At 48.9% G+C, this 16,187-nt stretch overlaps 2 protein-coding genes across 3 annotated transcripts in view; both read left to right on the forward strand.

Annotated features, from left to right (window-relative positions):
- Positions 1-6,055, forward strand: part of LOC310662889 (uncharacterized protein) — a 30,280-nt gene extending 24,225 nt beyond the window's left edge. Inside the window, exons 4-6 of the mRNA XM_083410198.1 lie at positions 2,467-2,549; positions 3,004-3,130; positions 4,156-6,055. Coding sequence (XP_083266324.1) covers positions 2,467-2,549; positions 3,004-3,130; positions 4,156-5,990 — 2,045 coding nt within the window. The 3' untranslated portion in view covers positions 5,991-6,055. The remainder of the gene's footprint in view (positions 1-2,466; positions 2,550-3,003; positions 3,131-4,155) is intronic.
- A 2,557-nt stretch (positions 6,056-8,612) lies between these two features.
- Positions 8,613-15,911, forward strand: LOC310662890 (uncharacterized protein). Of its 2 annotated transcripts, none has more exons than XM_083410199.1 (6): positions 8,613-9,042; positions 11,031-11,497; positions 11,674-11,755; positions 11,980-12,062; positions 12,517-12,643; positions 13,669-15,911. In XM_083410199.1, the coding sequence occupies exons 2-6, from the start codon at positions 11,081-11,083 to the stop codon at positions 15,501-15,503; spliced, it is 2,544 nt and encodes an 847-aa protein (XP_083266325.1). In that variant the 5' UTR covers positions 8,613-9,042; positions 11,031-11,080; the 3' UTR covers positions 15,504-15,911. The 2 variants fall into 2 exon arrangements, with proteins under 2 accessions (XP_083266325.1, XP_083266326.1); XM_083410200.1 differs by having other exon boundaries at positions 11,031-11,482.
- The last annotated feature ends 276 nt before the right edge of the window (positions 15,912-16,187 follow it).

Consider the following 16,187-nt stretch of genomic DNA (forward strand, 5'->3'; position numbering starts at 1 on the left):
AGTCGGGATGTTGGAAGATTCAGGACACATAAAATTACACGCAAGGCAAAGTTCACCTGTGGAACTCCCTGGCACAGGAGGGAGAGGGAGAGAGGGGGAACTGGCTTGCCAAGGGTTAAAAGGGATTGATCTGGATTCCTAGAGGGGAGAGGAAGTCAAGGCGGTGGGGTTGGGGGGGGTAAACTCCCGAGCCCAAGCCCCTCCCTCTCCCGCCTGCCTAAAAGGGAGGAGGGGCCTTTGTCTCTCTCTTCTGCACGTGCTGCATCCATGGCGCCTCCGGGGAGCCGGTGAGTCTCTGCATTGGGGAGAAGAGGGGGGTCCCCGGGATGCAGGGGGGGGGTCCAGTTGCTGGAAGGAAGCGCAGGGGGGGAGAGGGGCTCTTGCGCCCCAGTCCTGCTGGTGTTCTGATATTTGGGGTACCAAATGTGAGCCCCTTGAATTGGGCCAGGAAATGAACCGGCCACCCAAGCAGCTGTTTGAGAGGGGAATTAGATGTGTTCTCAAGGGGGTGGGGCTTCAGTGAGGAGCCCCCCCCCCCCCGCATGGATGCCCCCTGGAGCTCCTTGGAGAAAAGGGGGGGGGAGAGAGAAAGACAAGGAATCAAGAGAGGGGTCCTGCCGGCTGCATTGGGGCAGCTCCGCCTAGAGGGCACTGCCATGGCCTCATGGGGTCCAGAGCGTGGAGGAGCCTGGCCTGGTCCTCTCTCTCAGAGCTGGAAAGGGATCCTGCCAGTCACTGAGGCCACCGGAGCCCCCAGTGAGTAGGTTGGATCCAGGAGAAGCCCCAGACATCGCTGGCTGTGGGGAGCTTAACTACATCACAGTATTATTATTATTATGGTTATGATTATCATTATCCATTACCCGCCCTTCACCGTAAGCCCCCACAGCAGTTGACAACATTAAAATGCTAATTAAAATTCAGTAATAAAACTCAATATTGCACTTGCTTCTTAGTGCTGTCCATTGGTTTGTCCCACATGAACTTTGGCCTCACCCATTTCATCCTCAGGGGCTTGGCCAGATCAGGATCTGGCCCTCAGAACACAGAAAAGGGATCCCACCCTAGCAGTGTGCCTGGAGGACGTTGGAGATGCAGAGTGCTAGAAAATGAGACAGAACCAGAAACGGAGAGTGCCCTGAAATGGGGGTGGGAGGGAGAGCAACTCTTGAGGAGCCCCACTCTGGCCTAGTGCCCACATTACACTCGGAACAAAGGAATCATTGTTCTGACTTCATTCCTGGGCTGAAAACACTGAGAGGCAGGAGCCACCAGGCTGATTCATCTCACAGAAACCCCTTCATTTGCCTCCACTTCTGGCCTGGCCACTTTCCTTCCAGGAGGGCAAGAGGATTTCTTCTCCTTCCTTCTTCCTTTCCTTCTTCAAGAAAGCTCGGAGTCTGGCGTGTGGTGCAGTCCAGCCCTGGTTCCTAGCAAGACTCAGCCACACTTGCTCAGGAGACCTTCTTCTTCTGACCGTGTACCAGTTTCCTAAAAGCAATGTGTTTGCTTTGCAGTATTTAGCAGCACCTCTAAATCAGACAGACAGAACTTGGTCAAAGAAAAGATGGATGAGGAAGACTCAGCTGGCTCTGGAGTAGGAAGAGGCCATTCTATGGAAATTGGGAGCAGTGAGGGATTCTGGGAAATCTCTGTGCAGAAGATCCTGGGAGAGGAGGACACCCTTCACTCAGAGGCGCAGAGCCAGCCGTTCGGACAGTCCTGTCACCAGGAGGCTGAAGGACCCCGAGAGGTTTGCAGCCAACTCTACCGCTTTGACCATCAATGGATGAAGCCAGAAAGGCACACGAAAGCTGAGATGCTGGACCTGGTGATCTTGGAGCAGTTCCTGGCTGTCCTTCCAGCGGAGATGGAGAGCTGGGTGAGGGAATGCGGAGCAGAGACCAGTTCCCAGGCAGTGGCCCTGGCCGAAGGTTTCCTCCTGAGTCAGGCGGAGGAGAGGAAGCAGGTGGAGAAGAAGCAGGTGAGAGAGACTGTCCTCTGGATGCTCCCAAGGGGCTCCAACAGGAGGGAGAAGATCCCTAAATCCCATCCTTTTTGGGGGGAATGTCATTGGATACCCCTCAAGTTTTTGTCCCAGCCATTCCTTTTCAAACCCATCTCCACATTCTCTATTACAAATTCTTGTTCCTATTTCAGGGAAAGGATCTGTTGGCAGAAACGGGACCAGATTCCTCTGAGGCAGAGAGGACTTCATTGGACACCAGAGAGAGGCCGCTGGGTAAGGAGGAAGGAAGTTTTCTTCTTTTGATTCCATACTGTTGATTCTGAAACTAATCTGTGGTTTCTGTCAGTGTTTTGGGTATGACACTTGGGGCCAAGAGGCCAAAGGAGATGAGATATATTTTAGCATAACTAAATATGAAATGGGGGCAAACTCCCAAATGCACCTCTGAGAGAAGCATCCTGCACTCCTGTCTCCCCACTTCCCTTTGTCTCTCGCAGGTGAAAGAAGGATGCCGGCAAGACCTCCTTCTCCATCTCTTCATCCTGGTGGAGGGGAAGCAGCGGCTGAGGAACCGGATCAGGTGCGGGGAAGGAGCCTTGCGGGGAGGAAGGATGACGGGTGGGGGAGACAGGGCATTTCTGGGGACAAATGAATCCCCTCTTGCCTTCTATCAAAGCTGCCCTTAACAAAGGCTGAAAATGCCATTAATGAAGGTTTGTGTGCTGAGGATAAAGCGTAACCCCTTCACCTTAACCCTGAATGTCACTAGTATTATTCATTATAAATTGTCTTTGGGACATCTGGGGAGTCTTTCCATCCCAGAACAACACACAGGGAGAGGAGAGAGGGATTCTTCCATTTGGCAAACAGACAAATTGATCTGAATAAAACAACGTGGAGTTCATTAAAATAAGCACCAATAATCAGGATGTGCAGCAGACCAATCCAATTAAAACAGCCCAGGCAGGAAGCAAAAGAGCAACGTGCAGGAAATAATCTTTATGCTGCCTAAGAGAAGGATCTTTTTCTTTCAGAGCTCAGTTTCTTTTGAAGATGTCGCTGTTCGTTTCACGGCTGAGGAGTGGGCGTTGCTGGATCCTGCCCAGAGAGCTCTGCATAAGGAAGTCATGGAGGAGACTTGGAGGACCATGATCTCTCTGGGTAAAGTTTCCTCTTGGGTCATAATCTCTGTTTTGTAATTCAGGAGATATTTCTCTGGGAAAACCTGGGATTCTCACACCCCCACAGCTCACCTTGCATGGAGGGGACTGTTTCTTCTGTTAATATTGCTCCTCCGCTTCTGCCTTTTTGCACAAGGATCAGGATGTGGATGGGCTTTCTGGTTGTTTTGAAACAATCAGTTGTTCCATATCCAGTTCTAACTGTAGCTTCTGGCTTAGGAACAGCTTCTTTCTTTCTTTCTTCCCTATTTACATTTGTAAATCTGTGGACTTTTCTTCATCTATTGCTGTCTCAGGTTTTTCCCCCAACAGATTCTGTCCAATCTCTGATCTACAGTCTCTCTCAAACCTCTCCAGCCATTCTGCACATTTCATCTCTTAGCTGCTGGTTATGGCACATCAAAAATCAAAAGGCATTCCGTGTTATCTTTGCTATGATTTACTAATTACGATTATTTAGTTCTCCTCCCTTGACCGTCTCCTCTTCCCTGCACTTATAAAAAGTTACCGTCGGTTTTCAGTCCGTTCTGCATAGGAAAAACAAACGGAGAAAGGATATTTATCAACAGTGTAGCTTTGAAGTTAAAGGCAAAGTCTCAGAACTATATATTCATTTTAATCTTTTGAAATCACCAATAGTTAGTTTTGAGCTTCTTTGATCTATTTTCCAAACTCATTTAGAATTCTGTCATTACTCAGTATTTTATTTCTCCCCTGGACGCTAGGTAATTGGTAGACAGAGAATCCAATTCACATTTAACCTTGCAGATAGAGTTGGTTCGATGATTGAGCCAAAGAAATTCCACCCCTGAAAAGAACAGGCTTTTTGAATCTGAATTTCCCATAAATATGTCAGTGAAAGTCAGTCAGCAAAGGCAGTGAACTCTGCAGTAAGACTTCCCATCTAACTCCCTTCAGATCTTCCCTTATCACAAATGTTCATGAGCATTATTCAAAAACTGGGAGCCTTTCTTAGGCTCTGATCTGTTCCTCTCTTTGTTGCAGGTGGTGATGAATTAGAAATTAAGAACAAGGGACAACAGGACAAAATCCACACAGTGGAGAAGCCATATCAAGATTTGGAACATGGTGAAAACTTCAGTCAGAGCTCCCATGCCACTTCCCATCAAATAAATCCTATTGGGAAGAAACCCTTTCAGTGTTTGCAATGTGGAAAGAGCTTCAATCACAGCTCACATCTCAAAGACCATCAAAGAATTCATTCCGGGGAGAAACCATATAAGTGCTTGAAGTGTGGGAAGTCTTTTCCTACAAGCAAATGCTTCCGTCGACATCAGAGTATTCACAGCGGAGAGAAACCCTTTCAGTGTGTGGAATGTGGAAAGAGCTTCTCCAGGAAGGACAGTCTCCGCTCCCATCAAAGAATTCATACAGGGGAGAAACCATTTCAGTGCCTGCAATGTGAGAAGTTCTTTACTACAAGAAGAAACTTACATAAACATAAGAGAATTCACAGTGGGGAGAAACCATATCAGTGCTTGGAATGTGGAAAGAGCTTCAGTCAGACGGGAAGTCTCACTTCTCATCAAATAATTCATACAGGGGATAAACCATATCAGTGCTTGCAATGTGGAAAGAGCTTCGGTCAGAGGTCCTATCTCTCTTCCCACGAAAGAATTCATAGAGGGGAGAAACTATATAAGTGCTTGGAATGTGAGGAGTCTTTTCCTACGAACAAATACTTCCGTCGACATCAGATTATTCACAGCAGAGAGAAACCATTCCAGTGCGTGGAATGTGGAAAGAGCTTCTCCAGGAGGGACAATCTCACTTCTCACCTCAGAATTCATACAGGAGAGAAACCATTTCAGTGCTTGGAATGCACAAAATGCTTTACGACAAAAAAATTATTTCATCAACATCAGAGAATTCACACTGGGGAGAAACCATTTAAATGCCAAGAGTGTGGAAAGAGCTATAGATGGAGATCCCATTTCACTTCCCACCAAAGAATTCATACAGGGGAGAAACTATTTCAGTGCCTGGAATGTGAGAAGTTCTTTACTACAAGAAGAGACTTGCAACAACATAAGAGAATTCACAGTGGGGAGAAACCATATCAGTGCTTAGAGTGTGGGAAGAGCTTCAGGCGGAACGACCATCTCACTTCCCATCACATAATTCATACAGGGGAGAAACCATTTCAGTGTCTGGAATGTGGGAAGAACTTCAATCGGAGGTCATGTCTCACTTCCCATCAAAGAATTCATACAGGGGAGAAACCTTATCAGTGCTTGGAATGTGGGGAGTGTTTTCCTACAAACAAATACTTCCGTCGACATCAGAGTATTCACAGCGGAGAGAAACCGCACCAGTGTGTGGAATGTGGGAAGGCTTTCTTCAGGAAGGATAGTCTTACTTCCCATCAAAGAACTCATACAGGAGAGAAACCATATCAGTGCTTGGAATGTGAGAAGTTCTTTACTACAAGAAGAGACTTGCATCAACACAAGAGAATTCACACTGGGGAGAAACCATATCAGTGCTTGGAGTGTGGGAAGAGCTTCAGTCAGAGGGCCAATCTCTGTTCCCATCAAAGGGTTCATACAGGGGAGAAACCCTATCAGTGCGTGGAATGTGGGAAGAGCTTCAGTCGGAGCTCAAGTCTCACTTCCCATCAAAGAATTCACAGTGGGGAGAAACCATATCAGTGCTTGGAATGCAAGAAGAGGTTCACTACAAGCACACACGTCCGTCGACATCAGAGAATTCACACTGGGGAGAAACCGTTTCAATGCCAAGAGTGTGGAAAGAGCTTCAGTCGCAGGTCTCATCTCACTTTCCACCAAAGAATTCATACAGGGGAGAATCCCGAATAGTGCTTGGAATGTGGAAAGAGATTCACCCGGAATAAATATTTCACATCCCATGAAGCATCTAGTGGGGCTGGGGCCATTTCATCCATCTCAAGGCCTCCACCTGCACTCTCAAAGCATCCCCACCCACCCAGTTTGCATGTGACTAGAGGTGGCCATGACCTCACCTGCCCAGGTAACAAAGAGCAGGATTGGTCAGCCACCTCTCTCTCTCTGACTACTTTCATCGAAGAAGCAACATCTGCTTAGCCTAAGACGCCTTCTTGGCTTGCAGCCAAGAGAGGACAAAGGAACTGTCTCCTTATGGGATGGTTTCCAGGTGTGCATTACTTTTCTAAGCCAAGTCTGCCTTCTGGGATCCAATTGTGAACAGAATGTGAGTGAGTAAATTCTTTTTATACTTTTACAGAAGACTGTGTCGTGTCTTATCTTTTATGAGGGACTAAAGGGGACATTACAAATGAAACTTATTAAAGAGGCTTTAGTGAGCCTGAGCAAACGCATCTGCTGTGAGTTTAAAAAGGGGAATGTTACTCTGCTAAATTGTGGAACTTGTTAACACAAGTTGGAAAGGATATAATCAAACAATATATCCTCTCCTGCATCCCTGAACATTCCCACACTAACTACCGGCCGGTTGCTCATCTCCCTTTCCTGGGCAAGGTTCTGGAGCGGGTGGTTGTGGACCAGATCCAGGGGCTCTTGGAGGAAACTGATTTTCTACATCCATTTCAATCAGGGTTCAGGTCCAGTTTTGGCAGAGAAACTGCTTTGGTGGCACCGAATGATGACTTCTCTCAAGAGAGAGGGAGAGACAGGGGAACATGTCCCTGTTAATTCCCCTCAACCTCTCACCGGCTTTTGATACTACTGACCATTGTCTCCTTCTGGAGCAGCTGTCCGAACTGGTCCTACTTGGATGGTCATTCCCAGAGGGGATGCTTGGCAAATGCTTTTCAGACCTTGGCCCCTAGGAGTTGGCTGCTGTGCAGGAGGCGGTGATAGCCATCAACTAGGATGGCTTTAAAGAGGATGAGAGACATTCATGGAGGGGAGGGAAATGGATGGCCCTTCTAGCCAGGCTGGTTCTGCTCTGCCTTCCCAGCTGGAGGCAGCCGTGCTTCTGAGCCTCTCTTGCTGGAAACCCCAGGAGGGGAGAAGAGGACTCTTGTCTGGGGACCTCTCTTGTGGGTTTGCCATCATGGGCATCTGGTTGGCCACTGTGAGGACGGGAGGCGGGGCCTGTGGGGCGGATCCAGCGGCTGCGGGACTCTTCCGATGTTCTCACCAGATGTCAGCCACATGGGAGTTTCGTGTGGATTTGAAGCTCCTCCTCTCTTGCCTCAGGATCAAGGAAGGAGGGGCGGTGTGTCTGGATGGAGAGAACTTCTCCCCCGTGCGGGGAGGGGGAGGGTCATAAATCGCAGGGCACTCAAAGGGACCCCAAGATGCGGGAGATGACCCCCAGGGCTGAAGCCCGGGGCTGGGCTGGCTCCCTCTGCCATCCCTCCACTTGGCACACACATGCGCGCCCCCTCCCTCCCTCCCTCCCTCCCACACACGTCCTCTGCCGAGGGGGCAGGACCGGTGGGCTTCTGCGGGCCAGAGCCGCTTCTTTTCTGGCGAAGCCTCCGTCTCCGCACAAACCCATTTTCATGTGTCCGGGGGGGGCGCGCTCTTCCCGCATCCTCCTCCGGTTGCCTTTCCGTCCAGCCAGGCTCCCAGCGGCTCTTTTGATGCTGCTGCTGCTGCCGCCGCGCCCCCCTCGAAGTTGGACCAGCCGCTCCGGCAATAATGGATACTTTTGTTTAGAGAGATATTTGTGGATACATTTCTAGCCGATTTTGCGCCCCCCACCCCTGGCAGGGGCCCGCCTCGCCGCCCCCCGGCTACGGCCCTGCCTGCTCCTCCGGGCGCGCGCTGCGCAGGCACCTTGCTCGCCTTTCCCTTCGCCCGGGCAGGAGCCGCTGCCGCCGCCGGCGAGGCGAAGGGAGGCCGGGAGGGAAGAGGGGGTCCCGGTCAGTGGGGAAGAAGGGGGCGAAAGAAAGGCAGGCGGGAGGGGCCTTCCTGGGAGGAAGCCCGCGGGAGAGGGCGGCGGAGCCCGAGGGGGAGGCTGGCCTGAGTCCCCGCAGCGCGGAACTGGGCGCCCCAGAACCGCCGCCTCCCCCCGCCAGATGCATCACACGGTGAACTCAGGTGGAGCTCGTGGTCCACCAAGACCCCTCGATCTTTTTCACATGCACTGCTATGTCCCCCGTTCCATATTTGTGCATCTGGTTCTTCCTGCCTAAGTGCAGAATCTGACCTTTGTCCCAATGGAAATTCATCTGTAAATGGTAATCCTGAATCCCGATTCTGTCCTTTGTGCCTTCCCTCCCAGTTTGGTGTCATCTGCAAACTGGACGAGCATCCCCTCAATTCCTCCATCCAAGAGCGACAGATGGAGCAAAACAGGCCCCGGACAGAGCCCTGCAGCCCCCCCTGGTCACCAATCTATGGTGTAACCTCATGGGGGGGGGTCGCCTCTCCTTATGAAGGAAGTTGGAGGAGTTGGAAAAGGGTCAGGAAAGGGCTGCCAAAATGATCAAGGCGGACTTTGCGATGAAGAAAGGTTGCAGCCTTTGGGGCTCTTTAGTTTAGAGAGCAGTGGTTCCCAATTAGCTAATTACTGAGCCCCCCCCCACCTAATTTTCAAAAGCCAAGCCTGGACTAGAGAAAGTGGAGGGAGAGTTTCATCTCCTGACAGTGGAACTCAAAGACATCCAAGGAGTCGGGATGTTGGAAGATTCAGGACACATAAAATTACACGCAAGGCAAAGTTCACCTGTGGAACTCCCTGGCACAGGAGGGAGAGGGAGAGAGGGGGAACTGGCTTGCCAAGGGTTAAAAGGGATTGATCTGGATTCCTAGAGGGGAGAGGAAGTCAAGGCGGTGGGGTTGGGGGGGGTAAACTCCCGAGCCCAAGCCCCTCCCTCTCCCGCCTGCCTAAAAGGGAGGAGGGGCCTTTGTCTCTCTCTTCTGCACGTGCTGCATCCATGGCGCCTCCGGGGAGCCGGTGAGTCTCTGCATTGGGGAGAAGAGGGGGGTCCCCGGGATGCAGGGGGGGGGTCCAGTTGCTGGAAGGAAGCGCAGGGGGGGAGAGGGGCTCTTGCGCCCCAGTCCTGCTGGTGTTCTGATATTTGGGGTACCAAATGTGAGCCCCTTGAATTGGGCCAGGAAATGAACCGGCCACCCAAGCAGCTGTTTGAGAGGGGAATTAGATGTGTTCTCAAGGGGGTGGGGCTTCAGTGAGGAGCCCCCCCCCCCGCATGGATGCCCCCTGGAGCTCCTTGGAGAAAAGGGGGGGGGAGAGAGAAAGACAAGGAATCAAGAGAGGGGTCCTGCCGGCTGCATTGGGGCAGCTCCGCCTAGAGGGCACTGCCATGGCCTCATGGGGTCCAGAGCGTGGAGGAGCCTGGCCTGGTCCTCTCTCTCAGAGCTGGAAAGGGATCCTGCCAGTCACTGAGGCCACCGGAGCCCCCAGTGAGTAGGTTGGATCCAGGAGAAGCCCCAGACATCGCTGGCTGTGGGGAGCTTAACTACATCACAGTATTATTATTATTATGGTTATGATTATCATTATCCATTACCCGCCCTTCACCGTAAGCCCCCACAGCAGTTGACAACATTAAAATGCTAATTAAAATTCAGTAATAAAACTCAATATTGCACTTGCTTCTTAGTGCTGTCCATTGGTTTGTCCCACATGAACTTTGGCCTCACCCATTTCATCCTCAGGGGCTTGGCCAGATCAGGATCTGGCCCTCAGAACACAGAAAAGGGATCCCACCCTAGCAGTGTGCCTGGAGGACGTTGGAGATGCAGAGTGCTAGAAAATGAGACAGAACCAGAAACGGAGAGTGCCCTGAAATGGGGGTGGGAGGGAGAGCAACTCTTGAGGAGCCCCACTCTGGCCTAGTGCCCACATTACACTCGGAACAAAGGAATCATTGTTCTGACTTCATTCCTGGGCTGAAAACACTGAGAGGCAGGAGCCACCAGGCTGATTCATCTCACAGAAACCCCTTCATTTGCCTCCACTTCTGGCCTGGCCACTTTCCTTCCAGGAGGGCAAGAGGATTTCTTCTCCTTCCTTCTTCCTTTCCTTCTTCAAGAAAGCTCGGAGTCTGGCGTGTGGTGCAGTCCAGCCCTGGTTCCTAGCAAGACTCAGCCACACTTGCTCAGGAGACCTTCTTCTTCTGACCGTGTGTTGTTGTTGTTTAGTCGTTCAGTCGTGTCCGACTCTTCGTGACCCCATGGACCAGAGCACGCCAGGCACTCCTGTCTTCCACTGCCACCCGCAGTTTGGTCAGGTTCATGTTTGTAGCCTCGAGAACACTGTCTAACCATCTCATCCTCTGTCGTCCCCTTCTCCTTGTGCCCTCCATCTTTCCCAACATCAGGGTCTTTTCCAGTGAGTCTTCTCTTCTCATGAGGTGGCCAAAGTATTGGAGCCTCAGCTTCACGATCTGTCCTTCCAGTGAGCACTCAGGGCTGATTTCCTTAAGAATGGATGCGTTTGATCTTCTTGCAGTCCATGGGACTCTCAAGAGTTTCCTCCAGCACCATAATTCAAAAGCGTCAATTCTTCGGCGATCAGCCTTCTTTATGGTCCAGCTCTCACTTCCATACATCACTACTGGGAAAACCATAGCTTTTACTATACGGACCTTTGTTGGCAAGGTGATGTCTCTACTTTTTAAAATGCTGTTTAGGTTTGTCATTGCTTTCCTCCCAAGAAGCAGGCGTCTCTTAATTTCGTGGCTGCTGTCACCATCTGCAGTGATCATGGATCCCAAGAAAGTAAAATCTCTCACTGCCTCCATTTCCTCCCCTTCTATTTGCCAGGAGGTGATGGGACCAGTGGCCATGATCTTCGTTTTTTTGATGTTGAGCTTCAGACCATATTTTGCGCTCTCCTCTTTCACCCTCAATAAAAGGTTTTTTAAATCCTCCTCACTGACCGTGTACCAGTTTCCTAAAAGCAATGTGTTTGCTTTGCAGTATTTAGCAGCACCTCTAAATCAGACAGACAGAACTTGGTCAAAGAAAAGATGGATGAGGAAGACTCAGCTGGCTCTGGAGTAGGAAGAGGCCATTCTATGGAAATTGGGAGCAGTGAGGGATTCTGGGAAATCTCTGTGCAGAAGATCCTGGGAGAGGAGGACACCCTTCACTCAGAGGCGCAGAGCCAGCCGTTCGGACAGTCCTGTCACCAGGAGGCTGAAGGACCCCGAGAGGTTTGCAGCCAACTCTACCGCTTTGACCATCAATGGATGAAGCCAGAAAGGCACACGAAAGCTGAGATGCTGGACCTGGTGATCTTGGAGCAGTTCCTGGCTGTCCTTCCAGCGGAGATGGAGAGCTGGGTGAGGGAATGCGGAGCAGAGACCAGTTCCCAGGCAGTGGCCCTGGCCGAAGGTTTCCTCCTGAGTCAGGCGGAGGAGAGGAAGCAGGTGGAGAAGAAGCAGGTGAGAGAGACTGTCCTCTGGATGCTCCCAAGGGGCTCCAACAGGAGGGAGAAGATCCCTAAATCCCATCCTTTTTGGGGGGAATGTCATTGGATACCCCTCAAGTTTTTGTCCCAGCCATTCCTTTTCAAACCCATCTCCACATTCTCTATTACAAATTCTTGTTCCTATTTCAGGGAAAGGATCTGTTGGCAGAAACGGGACCAGATTCCTCTGAGGCAGAGAGGACTTCATTGGACACCAGAGAGAGGCCGCTGGGTAAGGAGGAAGGAAGTTTTCTTCTTTTGATTCCATACTGTTGATTCTGAAACTAATCTGTGGTTTCTGTCAGTGTTTTGGGTATGACACTTGGGGCCAAGAGGCCAAAGGAGATGAGATATATTTTAGCATAACTAAATATGAAATGGGGGCAAACTCCCAAATGCACCTCTGAGAGAAGCATCCTGCACTCCTGTCTCCCCACTTCCCTTTGTCTCTCGCAGGTGAAAGAAGGATGCCGGCAAGACCTCCTTCTCCATCTCTTCATCCTGGTGGAGGGGAAGCAGCGGCTGAGGAACCGGATCAGGTGCGGGGAAGGAGCCTTGCGGGGAGGAAGGATGACGGGTGGGGGAGACAGGGCATTTCTGGGGACAAATGAATCCCCTCTTGCCTTCTATCAAAGCTGCCCTTAACAAAGGCTGAAAATGCCATTAATGAAGGTTTGTGTGCTGAGGATAAAGCGTAACCCCTTCACCTTAACCCTGAATGTCACTAGTATTATTCATTATAAATTGTCTTTGGGACATCTGGGGAGTCTTTCCATCCCAGAACAACACACAGGGAGAGGAGAGAGGGATTCTTCCATTTGGCAAACAGACAAATTGATCTGAATAAAACAACGTGGAGTTCATTAAAATAAGCACCAATAATCAGGATGTGCAGCAGACCAATCCAATTAAAACAGCCCAGGCAGGAAGCAAAAGAGCAACGTGCAGGAAATAATCTTTATGCTGCCTAAGAGAAGGATCTTTTTCTTTCAGAGCTCAGTTTCTTTTGAAGATGTCGCTGTTCGTTTCACGGCTGAGGAGTGGGCGTTGCTGGATCCTGCCCAGAGAGCTCTGCATAAGGAAGTCATGGAGGAGACTTGGAGGACCATGATCTCTCTGGGTAAAGTTTCCTCTTGGGTCATAATCTCTGTTTTGTAATTCAGGAGATATTTCTCTGGGAAAACCTGGGATTCTCACACCCCCACAGCTCACCTTGCATGGAGGGGACTGTTTCTTCTGTTAATATTGCTCCTCCGCTTCTGCCTTTTTGCACAAGGATCAGGATGTGGATGGGCTTTCTGGTTGTTTTGAAACAATCAGTTGTTCCATATCCAGTTCTAACTGTAGCTTCTGGCTTAGGAACAGCTTCTTTCTTTCTTTCTTCCCTATTTACATTTGTAAATCTGTGGACTTTTCTTCATCTATTGCTGTCTCAGGTTTTTCCCCCAACAGATTCTGTCCAATCTCTGATCTACAGTCTCTCTCAAACCTCTCCAGCCATTCTGCACATTTCATCTCTTAGCTGCTGGTTATGGCACATCAAAAATCAAAAGGCATTCCGTGTTATCTTTGCTATGATTTACTAATTACGATTATTTAGTTCTCCTCCCTTGACCGTCTCCTCTTCCCTGCACTTATAAAAAGTTACCGTCGGTTTTCAGTCCGTTCTGCATAGGAAAAACAAACGGAGAAAGGATATTTATCAACAGTGTAGCTTTGAAGTTAAAGGCAAAGTCTCAGAACTATATATTCATTTTAATCTTTTGAAATCACCAATAGTTAGTTTTGAGCTTCTTTGATCTATTTTCCAAACTCATTTAGAATTCTGTCATTACTCAGTATTTTATTTCTCCCCTGGACGCTAGGTAATTGGTAGACAGAGAATCCAATTCACATTTAACCTTGCAGATAGAGTTGGTTCGATGATTGAGCCAAAGAAATTCCACCCCTGAAAAGAACAGGCTTTTTGAATCTGAATTTCCCATAAATATGTCAGTGAAAGTCAGTCAGCAAAGGCAGTGAACTCTGCAGTAAGACTTCCCATCTAACTCCCTTCAGATCTTCCCTTATCACAAATGCTCATGAGCATTATTCAAAAACTGGGAGCCTTTCTTGGGCTCTGATCTGTTCCTCTCTTCATTGCAGGTGGTGATGAATTAGAAATTAAGAACAAGGGACAACACGACAAAATCCTCACAGTGGAGAAGCCATATCAAGATTTGGAACATGGTGAAAACTTCAGTCAGAGCTCCCATGCCACTTCCCATCAAATAAATCCTATTGGGAAGAAACCCTTTCAGTGTTTGCAATGTGGAAAGAGCTTCAATCACAGCTCACATCTCAAAGACCATCAAAGAATTCATTCCGGGGAGAAACCATATAAGTGCTTGAAGTGTGGGAAGTCTTTTCCTACAAGCAAATGCTTCCGTCGACATCAGAGTATTCACAGCGGGGAGAAACCCTTTCAGTGTTTAGAATGTGGGAAGAGCTTCTCCAGGAAGGACAGTCTCCGCTCCCATCAAAGAATTCATACAGGGGAGAAACCATTTCAGTGCCTGCAATGTGAGAAGTTCTTTACTACAAGAAGAAACTTACATAAACATAAGAGAATTCACAGTGGGGAGAAACCATATCAGTGCTTGGAATGTGGAAAGAGCTTCAGTCAGACGGGAAGTCTCACTTCTCATCAAATAATTCATACAGGGGATAAACCATATAAGTGCTTGCAATGTGGAAAGAGCTTCGGTTGGAGGTCCTATCTCTCTTCCCATGAAAGAATTCATAGAGGGGAGAAACTATATAAGTGCTTGGAATGTGGGGAGTGTTTTCCTACAAACAAATACTTCCGTCGACATCAGATTATTCACAGCAGAGAGAAACCATACCAGTGCGTGGAATGTGGAAAGAGCTTCTCCAGGAGGGACAATCTCACTTCTCACCTCAGAATTCATACAGGAGAGAAACCATTTCAGTGCTTGGAATGCACAAAATGCTTTACTACAAAAAAATTATTTCATCAACATCAGAGAATTCACACTGGGGAGAAACCATTTAAATGCCAAGAGTGTGGAAAGAGCTATAGATGGAGAGCCCATTTCACTTCCCACCAAAGAATTCATACAGGGGAGAAACTATTTCAGTGCCTGGAATGTGAGAAGTTCTTTACTACAAGAAGAGACTTGCAACAACATAAGAGAATTCACAGTGGGGAGAAACCATATCAGTGCTTAGAGTGTGGGAAGAGCTTCAGGCGGAACGACCATCTCACTTCCCATCACATAATTCATACAGGGGAGAAACCATTTCAGTGTCTGGAATGTGGGAAGAACTTCAATCGGAGGTCATGTCTCACATCCCATCAAAGAATTCATACAGGGGAGAAACCTTATCAGTGCTTGGAATGTGGGGAGTGTTTTCCTACAAACAAATACTTCCGTCGACATCAGAGTATTCATAGCGGAGAGAAACCGCACCAGTGTGTGGCATGTGGGAAGACTTTCTTCAGGAAGGATAGTCTCACTTCCCATCAAAGAACTCATACAGGAGAGAAACCATATCAGTGCTTGGAATGTGAGAAGTTCTTTACTACAAGAAGAGACTTGCATCAACACAAGAGAATTCACACGGGGGAGAAACCATATCAGTGCTTGGAGTGTGGGAAGAGCTTCAGTCAGAGGGCCAATCTCCGTTCCCATCAAAGGGTTCATACGGGGGAGAAACCATATCAGTGTGTGGAATGTGGGAAGAGCTTCAGTCGGAGCTCAAGTCTCACTTCCCATCAAAGAATTCACAGTGGGGAGAAACCATATCAGTGCTTGGAATGCAAGAAGAGGTTCACTACAAGCACACACGTCCGTCGACATCAGAGAATTCACACTGGGGAGAAACCGTTTCAATGCCAAGAGTGTGGAAAGAGCTTCAGTCGCAGGTCTCATCTCACTTTCCACCAAAGAATTCATACAACGGAGAATCCCGAATAGTGCTTGGAATGTGGAAAGAGATTCACCTGGAATAAATATTTCATGTCCCATGAAGCATCTGGTGGGGCTGGGGCCATTTCATCCATCTCAAGGCCTCCACCTGCACTCTCAAAGCATCCCCACCCACCCAGTTTGCATGTGACTAGAGGTGGGCATGACCTCACCTGCCCAGGTAACAAAGAGCAGGACTGGTCAGCCACCTCTCTCTCTCTGACTACTTTCATCGAAGAAGCAACATCTGCTTAGCCTAAGATGCCTTCTTGGCTTGCAGCCTAGAGAGGACAAAGGAACTGTCTCCTTATGGGATAGTTTCCAGGTGTGCATTACTTTTCTAAGCTAAGTCTGCCTTCTGGGATCCAATTGTGAACAGAATGTGAGTGAGTAAATTCTTTTTATACTTTTACAGAAGACTGTGTTGTGTCTTATCTTTTATGAGGGACTAAAGGGGACATTACAAATGAAACTTATTATAGAGGCTTAAGCGAGCCTGAGCAAACGCATCTGCTGTGAGTTTAAAAAGGGGAGTGTTACTCTGCTAAATTGTGGAACTTGTTAACACAAGTTGGAAAGGATATAATCAAACAATATATCCTCTCCTGCATCCCTGAACATTCCCACACTAACTACCGGCCGGTTGCTCATCTCCCTTTCCTGGGCAAGGTTCTGGAGCGGGTGGTTGTGGAC

This window comes from Podarcis tiliguerta (genome assembly GCF_965153285.1).
Source record: "Podarcis tiliguerta genome assembly, chromosome: 13".
In the NCBI taxonomy this organism is placed as follows: Eukaryota; Metazoa; Chordata; class Lepidosauria; order Squamata; family Lacertidae; genus Podarcis; species Podarcis tiliguerta.